Genomic DNA, 22,034 nt, shown 5'->3' with positions numbered 1-22,034 from the left:
TACATTTGCTAGGCTCTGTATTTCAGGGTAAATTAAAGCTGATGAAGAATATCCAGACATTATTGTTGTAGAGTGAGTGATTATATAATCAGTTGTTCATCGTGTTTCCTTCCATTTTAAATGCCAAACACGTGTACAGCAGTTGTAAGAACCTTTATAGGATTTAACTTTACACTGGCAGCTAGCTGCTTACAGCAGAAACCTTTTTGCAGGAAGTCCAAGACGCCCAGTGACACAAGGCGGGTGTTTTGCAACAATATGTTTACAAGAGAAGCTGCTCTGTCCCCAGACTGCATCCCTAAAATAGGAGCTCTGTGGTTGGGTTACATGTGGGAGTTTTTTCCCCGGGGGTCACCATCAGGTGGCTGCTTTTAAAAGCTCCCTGTGTTTGATTGTGTTACCATGATTAGATCAATGCATGATTGCATCAAAGCCCCAATTATTCAACATTCGAGCACATTTAAATAATTAGAAAAAATATTAAAAGACACAGAGATCAGATAAATAGGTTCTTAACCTTTATTTAGTTCCCAAACATTATCTTCTGTAAGTAGAAGATCTTGGAGTTTCACTGTGAGCGCATGTGTATGTGTGTGTGTGTGTGCGTAATGTTTTTGGCGCCCCTCCTACTCACCGCGAGTGAAAGCTACCGCTGAGCATTATCAGCGTCAAAGCTCTGCCCGCTTGGGAGAGACACACAGAGATCACCAAGGTGCAAACACACCGACAGTAAAGATGACAGTGGAAAGGTTATTTGAAGAGTATGGACATTTCAAAAGGTAAACAACAACTTTCTGTCATTAATTATTTTGCCTAGTAAAAACGCTTTTGTCTGTGTTTCTGTGTTCACTTAATGAAAGCAGAAAATAAAATTTGGAATATTTTTAATGGAAATAAATGTCAGATCGTTTTAAAAATAAACACGAACACGAGCTCTCTTAAGTTAATTCATCCAAAGATGATTTCCATATTAATTCTTTATCAAATAAACTTTTTTTTTTCTCCAAAAAAGCTTGTCAGTTTTTTTCATGTATTTCATTTCATTCATATAGAGCAAAACTGTGCTATTAAAGGACCGATACAGCATTTTACAAACAGCATTCTTTGCACTGACAGATGGATTTTAACAATAACGGTGAAGTTTGACATTGTTTTTATTGTTTGGCTTGACTATTACAGCTTTAATAAGGTGCCTTCAGAAAGTTTTCATACCCACTGAACTTTCCACAGTTTATAACAGTACAACCACAAGCTACAAAGTGTGGTGCGTATTTAATTTCAGCCCCTCTGAGTCAATTCTTTGTTAAACCTATACTCTTATTATTCCCATTCTTTGCAAAAATAGTGCAGGAAGCTCAATCAGATTGGATGGAGAACATTAGTTTTCAAGTGTGGATAAAAGCATCCCCTTAGCATAATGCTACCACTACAATGTTTCATAAGGCGACTGTGGCTCAGTAGGAAGAGTAGTTGTCTTGCAATCAGAAGGTTGTGGGTTTGATTCCAGCTTCCTCCTGCCATATGTCAATGTGCCCCTGGGCAAGGCACTTAACCTTAAGTTGCCTACTGATCTGCATATCGGTGTGTTAGTGAGTGCGATTTGGTGAATGTGGCTCTAGTGTAAAGCGGTCTGTATGACTGGAAAAGCGCTATATAAGTTCAGTCCATTTACCATAACATCACCTGCCTTGCAGTGCTGTACATTTGTCTGGCTTTGCCTTAACAATGGCTTTCTTCTTGCCACTATTCCATAAAAGCCTGATGTGTGGAGTACACAACTAATGGTTGTCCCATTGAAAGTGTCTCCCAACTGAGCTGTGGATCTCTGCAGTTTTTCCAAAGTTACTATGTTGTTTTTGGCTGCTTCACCAATTATTGCTCTCCTTCCCTAGGTGGTTTCTATTCTATTTCCATTTTCAGATAATGAATTGAACCAGTGGCCAGTGAGATGCTGAAAGCATGGGATATTGTTTTATAACCTAACCCTGCTTTTAACGTCTCTGCAACTTTATCCATGACCTGTCTGCTGTACTCATTGGTGTTCATGATGCTGTTTGTTCCCTTATGTTTCCTAACAAACCTCTTAGGCCGTCATTAAAAATCTGGATTTATACTGAAATTAAATTACACTCAGGTTGACACCATACTTTTCAGATGTCTATTTGTAACAACATCTGAGAAAGTTCAAGCAGTATGAATAATTCTGCGAGGGGCTATTATCATTCAGTAGACTGTCCTCTTAGAAAGTTAATGACAGCTTCACCAACACTTATTAGAAGCTGTTAATGTCAGGAATGCATATTAGACATCAGACTAATTTCCTGTCACTCTCCATTTATATTTCAATTTCTTTCCAGGTTTCAGATTTGCCTGTATTTTGCTGTAGTCTTCCAGGCCATAGCATGTGGAATCCACTACCTTGCTTCAGTTTTCCTAGTTCAGACTCCAAACTTTGTGTGCAGCGTGCCAGGCAACATCACTGATGTCCTCTACCATAACATATCAGGATCCAGTCTGGAAAGTATCTTGCCAGTTGTCAAGCCAGCAGACGGGCCCTTGGTGGTTAGAACGTCTGAGGGGGAGCAGTGGGAGCTCAGCCGGTGCCTTTTTGCCCTACGCATTGACCCTCAAGACTTTACATACGACTTTAATGGCAACAAAACCAATAAAGAATGCAGTGGGAACTTCGTTTATGACCACAGTGAAGTTCACCAAAGCATTGTGACAGAATGGGACTTGGTGTGTGAAAAGGAGTGGCTGGCCAAGATGTGCCAGCCAACATTCATGCTTGGAGTGCTGATTGGAGCTCTGCTGTTTGGGGACATTGCTGACAGGTAAGCAATGGCTTTAGAATGGGAAAAGAAAGATGGCAAATTTCATACACACCCTTATTTTTATTGTTTAAGTCATTGCTTCAAGGGACACATTTGCATTTATTTAATTGTAATTTAGTTTTTTTCTGAGAATGATAGATACAAATTTTAAACAATTAGGACAGAAAATTAAACACTGAGTTTCTTTATGAAATGTTCAAATATTGATGCTTAATCTTAAAAAGAAAAGACAGCCAGACCTGCGCATGTTGGCAATTGTTTTGAATGTCCTCCATGTGTAGACCATTTTTCAAATGGCAAAATGGCTGATTTAAATTTATTTTGAGACTTAATTAACAGAATATCATTTCCGGCTCTTTAAATCTCATCATGGTGCTCACTCTCACCTTAACAGACAGGTGCAAACTAAACATGGTGCCTGATCTTCAAAAATTCCGAACAAGAAGCGTTAAATTGCTTGTGCAAAAAAAAATAAAAATTGTACATGCAAAATGTAGGCGTGCACAATCTACAAATATTGGGTGCGCAATGGATAACACGTACGAAAGTGGTGCAGACCGCCCTATATTTAAATGAGCAAATTGTGTGTGCTACTGGCTTTCACCATTGGTAGTGTCGGAGAGCAGAGCAGCTGTAAAAGAAAGATAAAGTTCAAAGCCATGGAGTTTGAGGTAATAATAATTATAAATAACATAAATAATAATAATAATAATAATAATAATAAAAAGAATTAGAGCTTTCATCTTTCTCTGACAAGTGATTTGAATTGAGGTATATGACTGACCTGACCCAAACATTGCAAACCAAGGTAGGCCCATTTTGATCTAATACAACATGAATGTGCTTTGTACAGGTTTGATAAATTGCATTGCAGGTAGTAAGGAATTAGATTTGAATAACCTCCTCCCATAAATTTGGGTCATTATAATATATTTTGCATATTTATGAAGGAGAACACGGCAAAAAGTTTGCGATAGCTATTCCACTCATTTTACACACGCAATTCGATTTCCACCTGGTTTTGTAGATCAGCTTTGCACACACAAACCAGTTTACACATGTTTTTATGCATGCAAACCTTTTGAAGATCAGGCCCTAAATGTGTAAGCTTAAACCTGGTGAACTTCCTTCAAAATGCTAAATAAAAATGTTCTTATGTGCACTTAATATGAAATGCTTGTGTTATTTCAGTCATTGTAATGAGGAGTAACTGTGGGTACCATAATTTATTCCTCAGATGTTGCATATATTGAAATGCCATTTTTAAAGCAAGTATCAAAAAGGTGGTTCAGAGTAAGACCCAAGGGCAGACATGCAGGTGGGAGAGGTTCAGTGATTTAAAGATCAATAAACAAAAAGGTGAAACATACAGGCAAGGCATGAGATGGGTGAAACATAGAGAAAATTAAAAAATCCAGGCATGAACAACAGGCTTGGCATGACCAACATTATAAACCAGCGAGGAACAAACAGAACTGAAGAGAATATGTAGTGCCACATGCAGGTGAGACGGATACTGATTGGCATGGTGCTGGTGGACTGAATGACACTGATTACAAGATGGCAGAAAGTGATGACTGAAACATGAATGAGCTGAACAGAGATACAAGGAAACAATCTAACCAAAGGTAAATCCCACAGATGTAACAGAACATAAACTAAAATGCACCATGAACAAAAGAGAAAAAGTAGGAAAGTAAACCTAAAGGAATGAAATAAAAGACCGCCCAGAAAACATGAACAATCATGATCAGAAAAAAATCCAAAACAAAACTCAAACACCTTCAAATCCCAACAGAAAGTTGTAAAAGCTCTTTTCTTCAGTTTTTATTTTTTATTTATAATTTTAATTTCTTAGAACTGTTAAAGGTAACATAAAATGTTCATAAGTCCAGCTATATGTTACAAACTGTCGTAGGGTTTCCTAATTTTTTCGCATAATTAAGTTAGCAAGCTTTCTTTTTATTTGAATGATTACATCTGGGAAACATCTTACCAGAAAGAAGGAACACAGGAGGACAGAGATGAGGTTTAGAGGACTAAAATAGTGAGGGAAAGTGTCTGAAGCAATACTAGTGGAGAGACAGATAATTTGATATGGCTAAACAGCTGAGACTGGGATGGTCAACAGCTGCGACTTGGATGGTCAGCATTTATAGGAGTGAATGTTTGACATGCAGTCTGCCAGATGATTTAAGAGGGTCCACACTGACAGATCAAAAAGACATGTAATTATTTTGTTGGGGAGGGTATTTAAGATAAAACTGCACACTGATTAAACATTACTTCTTGACCCTTGTACCCCACGTGGGTTCTGTATGTAAAACGTCTCATCAGAGGATGTTCTTTTATCATAAGCGTTGTGGTTTTATCATCCATTCTACTTTCCTATCCAAGTTTTATTCTTTTATTATTGAGTCTGTTCTCACATTTAACATTATCTGCTGGTAGGGACTTTTAACTGTCAAAGATAGGAACACACTGCTGAATATTATTAAATTATGTAAAGAAAAATTCTTGAATAAAGACGAGGATCACCCTCTCATTGATAACTTCCAGTTGCCTCCATCTGGATGCAGGTATCTTCTTCTCAGATGTACAGTAGATGTGGTACAAATTGATTAAAATATAATTTGTTCCTGCAGTCACAAACCTTATTAGTGTTCTTTTAAAATGACCCAAAATGTTTTTATTTGTTTTATGTATGTTTGATATGGTGTCAGGCCATCTGTGTTTCTTTTATTTCTACTACGCTGCACAACAATTGCCTCCTTGGGGATAATAAATATGATGATTGATTGATTGATTGATTGATTGATTGATTGATTGATTGATTGATTGATTGATTTAATCTTGCATGCACAGCCTTCAAAGTGATAATTACGGATATAGTCAAAGTCTTGGTTTCCAAACCAAACATTTACCATGTTTGGTCCAACATGAACATTCTGCCAGCTTTGGGCTTGTCCTAAATCATCTCTGGAATTGACTGAGATTGAAACAGTTTGTTTTGTAATGGTCTCATTAAAAGAATTGGTGTCACTTCCTGAATGCTGATCTCCTGTTAAAAATCGAAGTAATTTACTAGCACTGCCTGGTGATGGCAGGAAATTTTCTAAAAAAAATTATTTGCTTTTCTTTAAAGCACATATTTTGTTGTCTTTGCTTTTCCTTTTTGTTAAACTTTGGCAACAGTGATGTTTGATTTGGCCACACTAAATAAGACACCAATCTAAAAAGTTATCAGGGCTTAACTACAGTTTCTTGGGCACAGAATTTGAAGGACTTATCTTGGAACTGTTTCTGTGTAAAAATGCTTAATGCTATGACATTAACTTTTTATTGGTAATTGGTTATGATCACAGTGGCTTTATCAAACTCGGGCTTCGCTGTGGGTTTATTCCTCTAGGACTGAATTTTAGTCCTAGAAGAATAAACCCAGTTTTCAGTGCTACAGCTGGTAAAAACTCAAGTTGAGGTTAGGAAAAAAGGGAAAAAAACTAAATACCTGACACTAGGAGCCAACGATAACAACTATTGCTCACATGGGCAAAAATTCTAAAATGATCCCTAATGTATTTCTTTTTTTTAACTAAGGACCTGTCTGCATTTGCATTGATATTTTGCTAAACAGATCTTCTGCAATGTTTACCCCTCCCACTTACATGCAAACAGAGATTTCTAAAAAGGGGAGATTTCTAAAAACAAAAAAAGCATACAAAAAACAAAAAAAAACAAGCAGAGATTTTTAAAAACTGCAATAGACATTTGTACATTTATGGACTGGATATCTGGAGAAAGTATAACATAGAGGGCTTCTTTTACACATGCCTGCTTTTGCTTTTTATTCTGGAAAAGACAACATGACATTGAAGCTAATTTCTTCACATCTGTCTTGCTTTGTTCTCAAGGTTTTCATTAAAGTTTAAATATGAGCTGAAAATGTTCACTGAGAGGAAAGTGTGAACTATGTTAAAGAAAACACAAACTACAACTGAATTGTGCATTACTAAATAAAAACTAAAAGGCTGTTTTTGTTTAAAAATCTGCTAATCTGAATACTTCTAAAATAATATTTTCAAACCTAAATGGCCTAAACGGAGTGCAGAGATTATAGCTTTCTGATTTCGTGAATAGGTAACTGCTTCGGAGTACCAATAAATCCTGTAAAGTCAATAATAGGTAATGATGGCAATAATATACCCCTTTAAGTATATGTGGCAATGGTAATGCATCAAAAGCCTTAAATTGTCTATAAAGTGTTGCAACCAAAGAATTCCTTGATTCTATGTTGCCTCACATTCCTACACTTTATACTCAGGCCACTGTGCATGCTGTTTTTATTAAAAAAACACTTTAACTTCTTCTTTTCTTCTGTTTCTCTGTCCATGTCCATCTTCCCCTGCTTCCTTGCACTCCATCCATTTTGTTGTGCCTTTCCAACAGAATTGGTCGAGTGAAGATCCTGATGTTCACAAGCCTGTGTCAGTTTGGACTTGGGGTGGCTGTGGCGTTCTCTTTGAACTACTACTTTTTTGTGGTGCTTCGCTTTCTGCTGGCCATGGTGAGTTCAGGGTTTGCTGGAAAATACCAACCCTTTAGTGTATGTGTGTAGATTTTAAAGAAGTCCTACTTTTCATCTTTATGCTACCACTAACTAGGAACAGTTTCTTACCAGATCTTATTAATACAAACCCAGATTAACACTGAGCAACTTTTGGGGTTAGTGCTTACATTTCTGTGTGTTTATTTTAACTGTATGCATTGACTTAATCTATTTAAAAAAGGATTTAAAGAGTGGAAAGATGGCTTTTGTTCCTAAAATACTTTGTTGAAAGACAAAAACAATACATGATAATGTAATGTAAAATAATTTAATGGTAAAATGACAGTGTGTTCAGGTAGTGCCAGAAAATGTGTGACTCCTTAAAGTATGTGCATCTGACACCTTTTGATGGAGCATTTAGATTCATTTTGGACATTCTCTGGGTCTAAAACTGCCCAGGAGGCCCCTTCGCATTTTGCCATCTGGCTTAACATGCCCTATTGACATACAGTGCTATGACAAAAAACATGAAAACAAGGTTTGCAGAGGCCAGGATCAGTCCACTCTATATATCTTGGTATTCCCTAAATGAAGAACCAATATAATAATGATAATAATAAAGGCTTTTAAACTTCAGATGAAGAACTGCGTCATTTTTGGCATACCGTGGTCAATATAGTGAAGAGCCAGGAAACAGAGTAAGTGTATGTGGAAGAGACCAGGCAAAAGTGAACACCAGACTGGCTTTTAGTTGCTCGAAAGAGCTCAGGGGAAAAAACCAAGACAGATGTTGGCTTGGCCATGTTGATATTAGACTGATAGGTAATATATGTTATGTTTGGTTGATCTGTGTTGTGTTTTATTTGCTTTTTTTGACTGCATGTCAAGTGTTTCACATGAACTATTATTAAATAAGTGATTGTTATGATTTTAGCAGAATTTTATTTCACACTTACCCTCCCTTGCAATATTATTCATACCTGTGGCTTAATTCTAATATCTTAAATTTAGTCAAATTGGATGTAGAGCATATGTCAATGTCCAGTGTCAAGTCTTGCAAAAAATTCTCAATTGGAGTTAGGTCTGGACTTTGACAAGGCAATTCTCACTAATGCATATTCTTTTATCTAAATCACTCTATGGTAGCTCTGGCAATACGTCATGGGCATTGTCTGCTGGAATGTGGATCTCTGTTCCTGTTAGGGTTAGGGTACATCCCCACAGCAAAAGGCTGTCTTCACCTTGTGTGTGTTCGGGGTATTGAGCACCACAAATAGCATTTTGAAGGTAATCTTCAAAGTTGCTTTTTGGTCTCATTTTAAATAGTTCAACAGACTTGCTGTGCCCAGTTTGTGGCAGACTGCAAACAGGACTTATTTTGTTTTCTTTTCAACAATGACCTTCTTCTTGCCACTCTTGCATAAAGGCCAGACCTATAACATTTAAAATTAATACAAATAGGCGACTGTGGTTCAATGAGAAGAGTAGTCGTCTTGCAATCCGAAAATTGTGGGTTTGATTCCAGCTTCCTCCTGCCACATGTTGATGTGCCCCTGGGCAAGGCATTTAATCTCAAATTGCCTACCGATCTGCGTATCAGTGTAGAAATGTGTGCGCATTAGTGAGTGCGTCTGGGTAAATGTGGCTCTAGTGTAAAGTGCTTTGAGTGGTCAGTATGACTGGAAAGGCGCCATATAAGTTCAGTCAATTTACCATATTATTTACAAATACAAACAATTAATAGTCATGTCCAAAGATTCTCCCACCTAGTTTGTGGATCTCTGCAGCTACTCCAAAGTTATCATGGACTTCTTGGCTGCTTCTCTGATTAATACTCTCCTTGCCTGTTAATTTAAGTGTATTGCCAGGTTTGCAGTTCTGCCATACTCTTTCATGAAATTTGTAAAGCTAGGGAAATTGTTTTAAAACTAAACCCTTCTTCAAAGTTTCTCAAAACTTTATTCATGTGCCTGGTGTGTTTCTTGTTCTTCAGGAAAGAACAAAACAACAATGAATCAATTTTTAAGTTTTTTTTTTTTACATCTGTTGCGGTTTACTAATGTTCTCCAACAAACCCTTGGGACTGTTATGAAACAGCTGTTTATATACTGAGATGAAATTAAACAACAGTGACCTCTTTCTACGAGACAGGTGACTTTTAAAGGCAATTGGTTGCACAAGATTTTATTTAGAAGCATTAAGAGTTAATACAAATGCAAGGCACACAAATAAATTGGACAAACATGGACCCTTTTTCTTGTGGAGAGGTGACAAAATATGAAAAAAAATTAAGATGTCAGAGAAAAGACAGAGCCTTGCAAAAGGCTGCAAAAAATGGAATTTAAATAAAAAATGCAATTGCTTTCTTTATTCTGTTTGTTTCATACTTTTGTCATTTTCAGTCATAATCCTTTTTTGTCCTATTTGTTTCCCCTGTTTTTTGGGCTTTTGGCTGTATTATTATGGTCCCTTCAGCAAGACAATGAAATCACGTGCATGTTTTACCATGTGAGCAAAAAAAAAATTTTCCCCTTGTCAGTATCATGAAGCAAACATATATGCATCTACAGTAAAAATATGACTCATACATTTATGTATTTGTCTGGCCTATTATTTTAGGTGACAGACAAAGCTGAAATTAGATCTCATGTGCTAGTCTGAGGTCAGCTGTGAAACTTATTTCTGGGTTGAGCATGTTAAATTGTCTCCAATTTGCAGAAAATGATGTAACATTTACAGTATGTGGAAAAAAAGATTATCACAAAAGAAAGAGAGTAGGAAACTTTATAGGCTGAGAAACCCATAGCAGTAAGTTGTGCTGAAAGGAAACCTTTAGTAATGTTATTCCCCCTCAGTCTTCTACCACCCTGCCGCTTTCCTCATCTGCAACAGCTGTTGTGTTTCACATAGAATCAGACTTTGAGATAGTCCAAACTGTAACCGCACAGCTTTAAAGCCTGGCTGCACAATTTAGAAACAATAAAAAGACACATTGTGGCAAAAAACTGTCACTTACGGTGAATCTAGGGAAGATATAAATTATAAGCTTCATTCTATTTTGTATTCTTGTGGTGGCAGTGCTGTAAGTCAGTAAAACGTCTAAGAGTTGAGTATGTGGTCTGAAAGAGAAGACAAGCACCATTTAAACACTTAACAAGTGGATATTTTACATTCTGTGGCCACAATAGTGACACAAAGAACTCATAAAAGCAGTTCAACACTTTGCTGTGAAATCTATACTCTAATCATTGTTAAAATTATTTCTCCTGTTACGTTACCCTTCTTTTCTTCTTCCTCTTTGCTGTTGACAGGTGTCCAGCGGCTACCTGGTTGTTGTATTTGTGTATGTGACAGAGTTCACTGGCAGCAAGGTGCGCACGTGGACCTCCATGCACATCCATGCAGCCTTTGCAGTCGGCATCATGGTGGTAGCTTGGACCGGTTACCTGGTCCGAGTCTGGTGGATATACCAGATCATTCTCTCCATATGCACCTCACCCTTTCTGCTCTTTTGCTGGAAGTTCCCTGAGACCCCTTTCTATTTAATGGCCAAGGGCCGTTACAAAGAGAGTCAGGCCCTGCTGGATGCGATTGCCGACTTCAATAGACTTGAGTGCCAACTCAAGGTGGAGGATCTCCTGGAGAAGTCTGAGAATAGCAAAGCACTACTAGAGAGGGAGGAAGATGAGAGGCCTGCGCAACCAGAAAAGAAGCTATCCATCCTGGACCTGTTTGGTAGCTGGAGGATGGTGGGCCGAACGTGCACAGTGTGGGCCATCTGGTTTATCGGCAGTTTGGGCTACTATGTCTTCTCTCTAGGCTCAGTCAATCTGGGAGGAAACCAGTATGTTAATCTTTTCCTGGCTGGTGAGTTACTGCCAGATGACTTTTAATATGCACAAAAAAAGCACCCTAATGTGTAGAATACTTTATGAGAATGTATGTTACACAGATAGAAAATTACATGAAAACATTTGCCATCCAAATCAGAAAATAACCTTTACAATTCATTGAATATATCCATTTCTAAAGCAAGACACAAAGGATGGAATATCTTTCAAAAGATTTATAGGACAGAAATATTTTAAGCAATGATCTTCATTTTTTTCATGTTTAGATCCAAATAAAACACACTTCTAGATACAGCAAGATACACTCACCGACCACTTTATTTAGTACACAAGTCCAACTGCTTGTTAACGCAAATTTCTAATCAGCCAATCACATGGCAGCAACTCAATGCATTAAGGCATGCAGACATGGTCAAGACAATCCGCTGTAGTTCAAACCGAGCATCAGAATGGGGAAGAAAGGTGATTTAAGTGACTTTGAACGTGGCCAGACGCGCGCTGGTCTGAGTATTTCAGAAACTGCTGATCTACTGGGATTTTCACCTCTACCATCTCTAGGGTTTACAGAGAATGGTCAAAAACAAAGAAAATATCCAGTGAGCGGCAGTTCTGTGGGCGCAAATGCCTTGTTGATGCCAGAGGTCAAAGGAGAATGGCCAGACTGGTTCGAGCTGATAGAAAGGCAACAGTAACTCAGAAAACAACTCGTTACAACCAAGGCATGCAAAAGAGCATCTCTGAGTGCACAACATGTCGAACCTTGAGGCGGATGGGCTACAGCGGCAGAAGACCACACCGGGTGCCACTCCTGTCAGCTAAGAACAGGAAACTGAGGCTACAATTCACACAGGCTCACCAAAACTGGACAATAGAAGATTGGAAAAACGTTGCATGGTCTGATGAGTCTCGATTTCTGCTGCGACATTCGGTGGTAGGGTCAGAATTTGACTTTAACAACATGAAAGAATGGATCCGGCTGGTTCAGGCTGGTGGTGGTGGTGGTGGTGTAATGGTGTGGGGGATATTTGCTTGGCACACTTTGGGCCCCTTAGTACCAATTGAGCATCGTGTCAACGCCACAGCCTACCTGAGTATTGTTGCTGACCATGTCCATCCCTTTATGACCACAGTGTACCCATCGTCTGATGGTTCCTTCCAGCAGGATAATGTGCCATGTCATAAAGCATGAATGATCTCAGAATGGTTTCTTGAACATGACAATGAGTTCACTGTACTCAAATGGCCTCCACAGTCACCAGATCTCAATCCAATAGAGCACCTTTGGGATGTGGTGGAACGGGAGATTCGCATCATAGATGTGCAGCCGACAAATCTGCAGCATCTGTGTAATGCTATCATGTCAATATGGACCAAACTCTCTGACGAATGTTTCCAGTACCTTGTTGAATCTATGCCACGAAGGATTAAGGCAGTTCTGAAGGCAAAAGGTGGTTCAACCCGGTACTAGCAAAGTGTACCTAATAAAGTGGCCGGTGAGTGTAAGTCAGAAATGATAAAGCATCATCAGCAGAAGTAATCTATTCTCACCTGTGTTTGTAAATGATCGTGAATTAAAATCCTGCAGAAATTTCTTCTTTGAAGAATTCTTTCCTTATCTAAGACTAAGATTTCCAAGTTCCATAAGGAGTTGCTTGTACGAAAGGTTTTCTTGTTCTCCAATACAGGAACCTGAAAATGTTTTGCTTTCTTTCTATCACATTTTATCTCTGCTTTGCGGGTTTAAGTCCCAAGTAGCAGCTTAGGTTTCAGGGAGGGATGTCATAAGAATACCTATGAATTTGTTTTTATATAGCAAACCCAAATAGAATATTACAGGACTATTGCTTCAAACGTTTAATCTGGCTTTAACTAGTGGCCTTGGTGATTTATCTGGTTCACTTTACTATTCAAAGTAGTTTTAGTCAGCAGTGCCTAAACTTTTCCATGCTGCAATATTTCAGCGATGTGTGAGCGAGAACATCTGCTGTGGTCCAAGTTAGGATTGTTTACAGCTGTGTTTATGGTAACTGAGAGCCAGGAATGAACAAACACACTGTCCTCTTTTAAATGGTTTCCGCACCGTATCTAATAAAGAAAACAAGATTTGTTGAACAGATCACAGATGCACTGCTCATATAATGTTATTCTCAGAGTACCGGGTCACTTCCAGGTCTCGTACTGTATTTAAGCTACCAGATCTTCTGAGATTTTTTTAATAAAAAGCCTCAGTGCATTTACTGAATTGTTCCTTTACTTAACATGTTTTTTTTTTCAGTTCAGTTGAATATGTTTCTCACCTTAAATTTTGAATATAAAAATACTCATCTTTGAATTTCTTTTATGTCATAGGATCGAACTTATACAGGTCCTTCTCAAAATATTAGCATATTGTGATAACGTTAATTATTTTCCATAATGTCATGATGAAAATTTAACATTCATATATTTTAGATTCATTGCACACTAACTGAAATATTTCAGGTCTTTTATTGTCTTAATACGGGTGATTTTGGCATACAGCTCATGAAAACCCAAAATTCCTATCTCACAAAATTAGCATATCATTAAAAGGGTCTCTAAACGAGCTATGAACCTAATCATCTGAATCAACGAGTTAACTCTAAACACCTGCAAAAGATTCTTGAGGCCTTTAAAACTCCCAGCCTGGTTCATCACTCAAAACCCCAATCATGGGTAAGACTGCTGACCTGACTGCTGTCCAGAAGGCCACTATTGACACCCTCAAGCAAGAGGGTAAGACACAGAAAGAAATTTCTGAACGAATAGGCTGTTCCCAGAGTGCTGTATCAAGGCACCTCAGTGGGAAGTCTGTGGGAAGGAAAAAGTGTGGCAGAAAACGTTACACAACGAGAAGAGGTGACCGGACCCTGAGGAAGATTGTGGAGAAGGGCCGATTCCAGACCTTGGGGGACCTGCGGAAGCAGTGGACTGAGTCTGGAGTAGAAACATCCAGAGCCACCGTGCACAGGCGTGTGCAGGAAATGGGCTACAGGTGCCGCATTCCCCAGGTCAAGCCACTTGAACCAGAAACAGCGGCAGAAGCGCCTGACCTGGGCTACAGAGAAGCAGTACTGGACTGTTGCTCAGTGGTCCAAAGTACTTTTTTCGGATGAAAGCAAATTCTGCATGTCATTCGGAAATCAAGGTGCCAGAGGCTGGAGGAAGACTCTGGCATTAACGCTCAGCTTGGACTCCTGCTTTACTTGCACAATGATCATCTGCACTGTTGTATTGCTCTTGCATCTTATACTGCTCTATATTTACTCTCACTCACTTAAAACTGTGCACTTATATTTATATTATATTGTAGATATGTTTGTACTGTTTAATTTGTACTGTATTGCACCGACTACGCCAAAACAAATTCCTTGTATGTCCAAAAACGTACTTGGCAATAAAGCTTTTCTGATTCTGATTCTGATTCTCTGAGAAGGAAATGCCAAAATGCCAGAAGTCCAGTGTCAAGTACCCACAGTCAGTGATGGTCTGGGGTGCCGTGTCAGCTGCTGATGTTGGTCCACTGTGTTTTATCAAGGGCAGGGTCAATGCAGCTAGCTATCAGGAGATTTTGGAGCACTTCATGCTTCCATCTGCTGAAAAGCGTTATGGAGATGAAGATTTCATTTTTCAGCACGACCTGGCACCTGCTCACAGTGCCAAAACCACTGGTAAATGGTTTACTGACCATGGTATCACTGTGCTCAATTGGCCTGCCAACTCTCCTGACCTGAACCCCATAGAGAATCTGTGGGATATTGTGAAGAGAACGTTGAGAGACTCAAGACCCAACACTCTAGATGAGCTAAAGGCCGCTATCGAAGCATCCTGGGCCTTCATAAGACCTCAGCAGTGCCACAGGCTGATTGCCTCCATGCCACGCCGCATTGAAGCAGTCATTTCTGCAAAAGTATTCCTGACCAAGTATTGAGTGCATAACTGTACATGATTATTTAAAGGTTGACGTTTTTTGTATTAAAAACACTTTTCTTTTATTGGTCGGATGAAATATGCTAATTTTGTGAGATAGGAGTTTTGGGTTTTCATGAGCTGTATGCCAAAATCATCCGTATTAAGACAATAAAGGACCTGAAATATTTCAGTTAGTGTGCAATGAATCTAAAATATATGAATGTTAAATTTTCATCATGACATTATGGAAAATAATGAACTTTATCACAATATGCTAATATTTTGAGAAGGACCTGTATGCTAAGTTATGTTGCGCTCTAAATATTTAGGTGAAGCACCTATTTAATCACTCTTTTTAAAACAACGATAAAAAGAAAAGATGAACTTTTTTATCATTCCTGAATGTCAGGGCCTTCCAAGAAACCTTGACGTTCCTGCCACTGCCCAAACATCAGCCGGTTATTTAGATCTCATAGATTAAAAACCACTGTGTCATTGGCATGACAAACCTTTAACCACATGGCTGCTGTGACTGGTTGTTTCCAGGTGCAGTGGAGCTCCCCTCTTATCTGATCGGCTGCTTTGCAATGGACCGGATTGGGAGGAAGAAGACATGTGCTCCGGCTCTGCTCCTGGCTGGGGTTGCTTGCATGCTCATCATTGTGGTTCCGGCTGTATGTATGCAGATGTTTTGCACAGTTTAACCTCTAATGTGGCAGCAAGTTGTACTTTGATGTGCCAGTTTAGTCTATTTCTCAACTGTCAGTAGATCCACCCAGCAACATTTCTACTTACACAGTATTACTGTGTAAGGGTTACTGATATATGACACTTCAAGTCTGAAATCTGTTTGTGCTCTGGTCTCTGACCCACATTACTCCTGTTCAGGGTTGCACTTAACATTGAGTAAATATAACCTTTGGCTTGCAACTCTAAACACAGCAAGTCCAACATAAGGAAACTAAATAGCAACATGATTACAGTAGAATCTGAATCACAAAATGCATATTTTTATATTTCTATTTTACTCAGCAGAATATATAGAAACACAAATAATCTTAGCTTCACAAGCATATCATTACCTTTAATATACAGTATATGTGAGAGAGAAATAAAAAGTTCAAAATAAAACAAAAGAGATGCAGAGCTGAGAACTTTGTGGCCAATTTTCATTCATGTTTGTAAAACATTGACGAAATGATTACTGACATTTTAAACTCATTTTGTCCTGATATTATCAATTAGTGTGATTATGACAGCTAGCATAAGTTAAACAGCAGTCACATTGTTTATTGCAGAAAAAGTAGATCCTTACCTTCAATTTGGGATTTCCAAATTGTTGCCATGATTTCCAGATCAAGCATATTCTATGATAGAGGTTGAAAGCCATAAAGGATTAAACAGACCGAATAAGCTATATTCCATGTAGCCTTTCTGTTTTCTGCTGAAAATCATGCTCTCTTACTCTCTCGCAGCCTGAATGAACTGTAGACAAATCTTTATAAAAAAATCTCCTATAGGTTACCTTAAAAAAGCTTTTTACTTTTCTCAGACTTCATTAGCTTCTTCAGTTATCAACAACTTCCACACCAAAGAGTGTTTTGGTTAGCATAGCCTGGTATGGTTGATAATGGCCTGGTCACAAATTGGTAAATAAAAATAGGATTTTTGAGTTTCTGACAACAGACACTTGTCAGGTTGATGAAATACAAAATCAAGCAATTTACTGTCACATTTGTTGGAGCCTCGCCTCCATTTTGTCTGCTTTATTAGGGAGAAAGGATTGAAGTCTGCAAAATTACCAATTATTAAGCAGAGCATTTAAGGTTAGTTAACCCAGTTGTCCAAACTATACAAAAAAAAGAGTTACATTACCTTGGCTACTATGTGTGCTTTTGCAGTCATAGCAAAACACAACACTTTAACATCTGTCTTTATCTCAGTGGTTTTACAAAGCCTTGCTTGTATTATAGCCAACTGCCTTTCTGGGGAAATTTGGCAACTGCATATGATAAGGAGAAAACTCCCATCTTCCACAGGTGACCTCTTTGACAGAAATAAGATTACCAATGTTTCGCATTAGAGAGCACAGAAGACTGCTTTACTGTTAACAGTTCAGTGTATAGGTTGCCGTCACAGTACATCACCAACACCGAATATGCTTGATAAAGTGACTGTTTGTGCCCCCACACCAGTACACTCCAAATTTAAGTTCACTGAATTTGGGGCAAATATAAAAATAACAAATTTTTGGTAGGATTAAATCATAAAGCTTTTTATCAGTGTTTTCAATTATGTCTACATGTTGCATCAGAGTTAAACATATACAACTGGAGTTCAGTTTTCAAAAACTGATGTTTGCACAGTAGCACACAGGGGTGCAATGAGGCCAATATGGTTTCATCTGTGCTTTTAGATTATGTCCACAGACAGTTAAAGCCAGTTACATAACTTGATTTGTTCCAGTTGGTAAACCTCCAAACTGCCAGAATCAATTTTAAAATGTTTCTCAAAAAATCATTGTCTAATTAGTGTTTGTGTATACATAACAAAATTCTGTTAACGAATGAAGTCTCGTAATGTTATCAAGCTTTTCAACTACATGATCAGTCTGACAGTGATACATTAGTTTAAAAACAGCATCTCATTTTAGATTTTTCAGATGACTTCTTTCAATGCGGAGGAGTAGTGGCTCTACTACAAACTCCCACCAAATGATTCATCACCCCATCTCTAAGGCTAACTGACCTACAGAGGAAGCTGATTTCAGCCACTTGAATATGAGATCCAGTTTTTTTTTGTTCATGGTTTTTCTGGGCTGGCCCCAGCCAACCCAAGGCCGGCACTCATGCGTATGGTCTGGCACCAAGAGTACCCCAAAGCACCCCAGTTCCCAATAATAATGTGGTCAGCGCTCACTGAGATCTTTGAATCACTCTTAGTTTGACCCCTCGCCTAAAGCCTGTTTGCCAGGGGAGAACCTACTGGGGGATGAATGCCCCTGACAACAAAGAGCCCAGAATCACAGGTATATTCAAATCCCTCTTGCACTTTAAGGTGCTGATTTTACAGGGGTGGATAGTATGCTGTGTTAATGGTTTGGTTTAGTTTTAATGAAATTGGTGAGACAGTAAATCAGAGAGTCTAAGTTTGTTTTCAGAAATAATTTAACATGTAACAGAGCAGGAAAAAGTCTTTATTTACAAAATGGCACTTGTTTCTTACACTCTTATTTCTCTGTCTCTTATCATCATGCTTTACACAACCTGACCTTTGTAGGAAATACAGTCTCTGGCTGTTGTTCTCAGTATGATCGGAAAGTTTGCTGTAGCGATTGCCTTTGGTCTTATCTATTTGTACACCTGCGAGCTTTACCCAACTGTAATCAGGTGAGAAAAACCTAATTCAAACACACACATGTATAAAACATGGAACAATATGTGACTTCTTTTTGCAGCTATTTCTTCCCAAATACATTTACCAAAGAGTTCTGATTGGGATCCCATAACTCCCACTGAAATTCTTGCAATCACTGATGCTTATACATCTTGCAGTCAGTTAATAAAGATGGCGGCACTAATGGCAATTCTCTAGAAAATAAATCATTTGGCATTTTGCTAACTAAATATGTATGTGTCATAATTATGTACTTCCAGTAGAAATCCATTGTTTTTATTTTTTTGCACTGTGAATGTTCCTTCTGCAGGTCCCTAGCAGTAGGTAGTGGCAGCATGATGTGTCGTGTTGGCAGCGTTGTGGCTCCTTTCTGTGTTTACCTGGTTGACGTCTGGGTTTATCTACCTCAGGTACACACAGCCTTCTCTTTCCATCTGCAAACTCTTTACACAAAGTCATAATGTGTAGCATTACTAGATTTTGGGGGGGAACTAGGAAGTTTTTTTGTTTTTCATTTACAGCAATATTAACATCTTCACGTAGATCAGACTTTCAACACAGAAGCCATTAGGGTTAAGTTACTGTTACAGATTAGAAGGGTGTTCAGGTCTTTCATTTTCGTACTATCAACACAATTGTTTCTCTCAGAAACAGAGCAGGAAGACAGAACTGTTTTGAGAATCATTTTGCCTTTATCTATTCATGAAACGAAATGTCCTTTTCCCAGAGTTCCATCTGTGTGCTCTCTCTGTGGGCCAGATAAGAGCCTTTGAAAGGGCTGGATATTTACCAGCCAAGATACCAAACCTGACCGTGTGTTTGGTTTTATGGCAAAATATCAGGCCTGGATACACAAAATCAGTTTGCAGTTCTTTGGCAGATGTTTATAGGTTTTTGCACCAATGGCAAACTAACTCCCTATGCCCAGGGGTGGAATGGGACAATAATCCAGGCCGTGAATCTGATACCATCCCAGCAGGACAGTTCTAAGATAGAACAAACAAAATGAAACAGGTGTAGGGATTTTTTTCTTTTTTTTTTTAATGCAAAACAATTAACTTTTTTTTCATTCCATGACAAGAATCTAACAGTTTACCAATGGGTTATTCAATAGTTTGGATATATTTTCTAAATGGCGCTGTGTACCTGCTTAGATAATGTTACAGAAGTTACTGGTGGATTCTGAGGTGGGTGTAGCTTTAACAAAAGGTTTTGTGTTCAGGTAACAAAATTACTACTTGGCAATCTGAAGTCACAATTTTGTGGGTATGGAAATTTCATTGCATCTTGAGCTGCGTTCCTCTTGGTGTCATATTCTTATTTTACATGCTTTATCAATAAAAGGTATAGAATTGTTTTATTTATTACAATCATTTTACAGCTCATTGTGGGAATTCTGGCATTCATTATTGGAGTGCTGACGTTGCTCTTACCTGAGACCTTGGGCAAACCTCTCCCCACCACCATAGAAGAGGCCAAGTCTCTTGGACAAGACCCCAGTAAGAAGAAGTCAACACCTGGCAACAAAGACGCAGAGGATGGGATGGAGCTAAACCAGCACAAAGTTAAGGCCTAAGCCTTTTTCGCTTCTGGGTAACCATGGCAAAGTTTTGGAGGGAAAGAACTGATGAATCACAGACAAGTGAACAATCACTGGTTTACTGGATTGGTTGAAAATGGGAAAAAAGAGCTTTTGTCAAAATGCTTGAAATTAGTTTTTTTTGTTGACATTTTGTCTTACAAAGTGACCAACATTTCAATATGAAACAGGATCCTGAGAACTTTTTAACTTAACCTCATCTGCTTTCATATATGATTCATTGTGTGATCAATGAAACAGTATGTATGTGTGATGTTTAGATAAGTGTATTTGAGACCACAGGAAAATGACTCATACTTCAAGTTTTAGATCAGTTTTAGTCTGATTTTTGTACTTGCCGCAGAGTTTTAAAGACTATAATGATAAGATTAATAGCCCTGCCTACAAAATGATGTTTATTGTCATTAGCTTAGTTGAAACAAAACAGACTGTTGCTTTGCCAATTAGTTATTTGACATTTTAAGATACATATTATAGTTTAGAGTTTGCCTATTAGTACTGTGTATCATAATAGGAAGAGAAGTGCCTTTTTTGTTCTAAAGACTTTTTTAACCTACTTATCAATCTCAGGGCATTCAGACTACTGTGAAACGTACATCCTAAAAGTATTACAGTTTAACATCAATTTGACAGCCTCATTTCTTCCTTGGCCATGATGCCATTGAATGGTTTACTTTAGAACCTAATATGAGTTGTATGTGTGAGTGTGTTTTGTAGTTTTAACTGTTGTCGAAAACATTGAAGTCGTTCACATGCTTATATTTCTACCTATATGCTAGACATACTCAACGAAATACACGTCATTACTGCGTGTTCAGGAGTCAGGTTATAATCTCCAGATGTTTGGACCAAATCCAGGAACAAACTGCTATAGTGAGGTGATGTACAGCCTCCTAACCATAGAGAACATTACAGGGTTAAATCTTGAAATGGAAGCATTGGTGCTCAGAAGTCAGTTCGACAATCATGGGAATATATTTTTTTCATGAATAGCTTCTTTGCTATTTTGTTGTCAAAATGGAACAGTAACTGTCTAACATCGTAGCTGCAGACCTCATGACCACAGTGCATTTATTATTCAGTTTTATTTATTTTTCTGCTTTACGAAACATATTTTACAGTGATACTGAGAAGAGAAAATGAATCTAAATAAAGACTGTTTTATAATAATCACATTCACAACTTGTTTCATTGTCCTCTGAAGTGAAGAACTATACCTGTACAGTGAAGTTATTTACAAGCTCTTCTGTGACCATCTCACCTACTCACATATATAACTCAATGTTTCCTGTTTGTCCCTGGGGACAAGCTTCAACTGTAGCCGCACTTGTACCACCCTGTCTGTACCACCCTTTACATAAAGCAAATCTTTGTATTCAGCTTCTGAGTGTACCCGTGTTCACGTTTGTGTGGATGGAAAAATTGGAATCAATCTGCCACAGTTGGGCTTTAGATTTTCCTGCTAATGTTAGCCACCTCTTCTGTCCATGGATGGGAAATATAGCCCATTACTTTATCAGAACAGGAAACTAAAAGGAATCTATAGAAACCACATTTTTTGACAGCTGAGTTAAATTTCACCAACCACGCCTATGCCTAATTACTGCCAGTTCTGTAGAACCACTTAAAAAGAACCCTTTGGACAACAGGAAATGGGCTAAAAAATCTTAAACTGCAACACATCATGCTCCGATCTGAAGAAATCTGAGATCAGCCGGTTCAGATAACACTTTATTTCTCCCTTTTTAGTCTCACTCTATGAAGCAACTTGTTTCAACCCTCTATGTCTGACTCCATAGTAAGACTGCTACAGAAATCTGTTTCAATTTCCTTTTCATTGATAACAACTTTGGATCTTTCACTCAAATCTTTGAAAA

At 38.2% G+C, this 22,034-nt stretch overlaps 1 protein-coding gene across 1 annotated transcript; it reads left to right on the top strand.

Annotated features, from left to right (window-relative positions):
• The first annotated feature begins 663 nt into the window (after positions 1 to 663).
• On the top strand, positions 664 to 21,537 carry slc22a16 (solute carrier family 22 member 16). Its single transcript, XM_047388047.1, has 8 exons — positions 664 to 779; positions 2,358 to 2,834; positions 7,281 to 7,398; positions 10,692 to 11,247; positions 15,708 to 15,835; positions 18,441 to 18,550; positions 18,868 to 18,967; positions 19,939 to 21,537. The coding sequence occupies exons 1-8, from the start codon at positions 736 to 738 to the stop codon at positions 20,131 to 20,133; spliced, it is 1,728 nt and encodes a 575-aa protein (XP_047244003.1). The 5' UTR covers positions 664 to 735; the 3' UTR covers positions 20,134 to 21,537.
• Positions 21,538 to 22,034: the final 497 nt, after the last annotated feature.

This window comes from Girardinichthys multiradiatus, chromosome 15 (assembly GCF_021462225.1).
Source record: "Girardinichthys multiradiatus isolate DD_20200921_A chromosome 15, DD_fGirMul_XY1, whole genome shotgun sequence".
Taxonomy (NCBI): domain Eukaryota; kingdom Metazoa; phylum Chordata; class Actinopteri; order Cyprinodontiformes; family Goodeidae; genus Girardinichthys; species Girardinichthys multiradiatus.
The sequence above is the reverse complement of the archived record's forward strand: the minus strand, read 5'-3'. Positions and strand labels throughout refer to the sequence as shown.